This window comes from Aplysia californica, unplaced genomic scaffold (assembly GCF_000002075.1).
Source record: "Aplysia californica isolate F4 #8 unplaced genomic scaffold, AplCal3.0 scaffold00554, whole genome shotgun sequence".
Classification (NCBI taxonomy): Eukaryota; Metazoa; Mollusca; class Gastropoda; order Aplysiida; family Aplysiidae; genus Aplysia; species Aplysia californica.
The window spans coordinates 176,960-178,927 of NW_004797824.1; the positions used below are offsets into that span (position 1 = coordinate 176,960).

Sequence of the window (1,968 nt, forward strand, 5' to 3'; positions counted from 1 at the left end):
AGACGACAGACAGACAGACAGACAGACAGACAGACAGACAGACAGACAGACAGACAGACAGATAGACAGACAGACAGACAGACAGACAGACAGACCCCACCCACAACCACCCAGTAAGATGGAAATGTAATTCTATGGTCTTACCTCCAGGTGGTGAGTGACCATAAAGATGGTCTTGTCGTGGAGGATGGTCTTGATGCACTGGGCGAAGATGTGTCTGCCCATGTTCACGTCCACGGCAGACAGAGGGTCGTCCAGCAGGTACACGTCACACTGGCTGTACAGGGCCCGGGCCAGGCACACGCGCTGTTTCTGACCACCAGAGAGGGTCAGACCCCTGTCTCCGATCTGTGGAGGCGGGACGGGAAACAAGAATGGTGATGAAGAGAGGGGGGGGGAGAGAGAGAGAGAGAGAGAGAGAGAGAGAGAGAGAGAGAGAGAGAGAGAGAGAGACAGAGAGAGAGACAGAGAGAGAGAGAGAGAGAGAGAGAGAGAGAGAGAGAGAGAGAGAGAGAGGGGGGTGAGGGGGTATAAACATAAACAGTGAAAGCAAAGTTACAGAAAGTCCCATGTGTATCAAACTGACTGTGTACAACTCTCAGTTACTCGTTTTTAAGCAGTCCATTCCAAGCTTGTGCAAAGGATACATACTTTGTACATCACGTTTTAAACTGACATCAATTTCCAATTCTATTCCCACATTATCATAAACAAATACAACTGCCCTATCGCACTGACATTTAATTCGTACGTCCCACCTCTTAAAATAATATGCTAATACAACTAACTTTCTTGATTGGGGCATTGAACCCATACACTAACCTACATAGTCAAACAGAACTCTAGAGTGACCATGAAAGAGCGCTAGAGACTTCCTTACCTCAACTTCATCTCCGGCGCTGAAAGTTTCAAAGTCTTTGTCCAGTTTCGTAGCTTTGATAATGCGATCGTACCTGAGGGAGGGGGAAAGGTGTGAGGAAAAGCCTGGGTTACTCATTAACTATTTTACGTTGCAAATTCAGAGATACGGTGAAGGATGTTTTTCTTGCACAAACGACTGTAACGGTAATTAAGTTCCTTGGAAATGACAATTTGGACAATGGTTATACAGACTTTAACATAAGTTAAGGATCACCTTGAAAGAGAGCCCTATTTATTTATTTTTTAATCCTACAAAAAAAGACAGCAAGGAATGTTGTTCAGAGCGACATATTGCCTAAGTTCGTGACGCCATCACTCTAAAATTGAATTTATTTTCTTAAGAAATGATTCCATTAACTATCTTTGAAATTTCAAATATTTTGCTTTTCACCTGATTGTGCTGCGAGAGTGTTTGCAAGTGGTCCTTTACTTTTGTCGAGTTTGAAGCATATTTTTCGATTCTTCCCCGTGGGACCATAAAAGACGGGAGTGCAGATTTTGTGTGAGAGTTTTTGGTCGTCTTGTTTTGTTTTGATTTTGGTTTGTTTTGTTTCTTTGGAAGGTTATATTATATAAGTGAATAAATGGTTTATCTTTTATTTATTTTTTTTTTTTACAAATTGAATACCCCCCGCCAGTCTCTCTGTCTACAGGGATGTTGTAGACCTATCCCACTCAGACCAGATAGTACTTATTATTAGGCGGGGCGCAGGTGGTTGGAGCATCCCACAGGCGGGTCCCACTTGCTCTTTCCCTTTGATACCTTTGTCTGTCTTTCTTGTTTTTTCCTTACACTAAAAGACCCTTAGTGAGCCCACGTGCTTCTTGTTCCACAAGCAAACAGACAATTACAATCATACGGATTTAGTGTAACCTACATTTCTGAGGTCCTTATCATTGTATAAGATGGTTTAGCTTTGTGTGTGTGTGTGTGTGTGTGTGTGTGTCTGTGTGTGTGTCTGTGTGTGTGTGTGTGTGTCTGTCTGTCTGTCTGTGTGTGTGTGTCTGTGTGTACGTGTGTGTGTGTCTATGTGTGTGTGTTTGTGC

At 43.1% G+C, this 1,968-nt stretch overlaps 1 protein-coding gene across 1 annotated transcript in view; it reads right to left on the reverse strand.

The window, feature by feature from the left end:
• LOC101860598 (multidrug resistance-associated protein 5) overlaps positions 1-1,968 on the reverse strand; it is a gene marked incomplete in the record, with an annotated part of 52,588 nt that overhangs the window by 18,510 nt on the left and 32,110 nt on the right. The window contains 2 exon segments of the mRNA XM_035971998.1: positions 145-348; positions 881-953. Coding sequence (XP_035827891.1) covers positions 145-348; positions 881-953 — 277 coding nt within the window.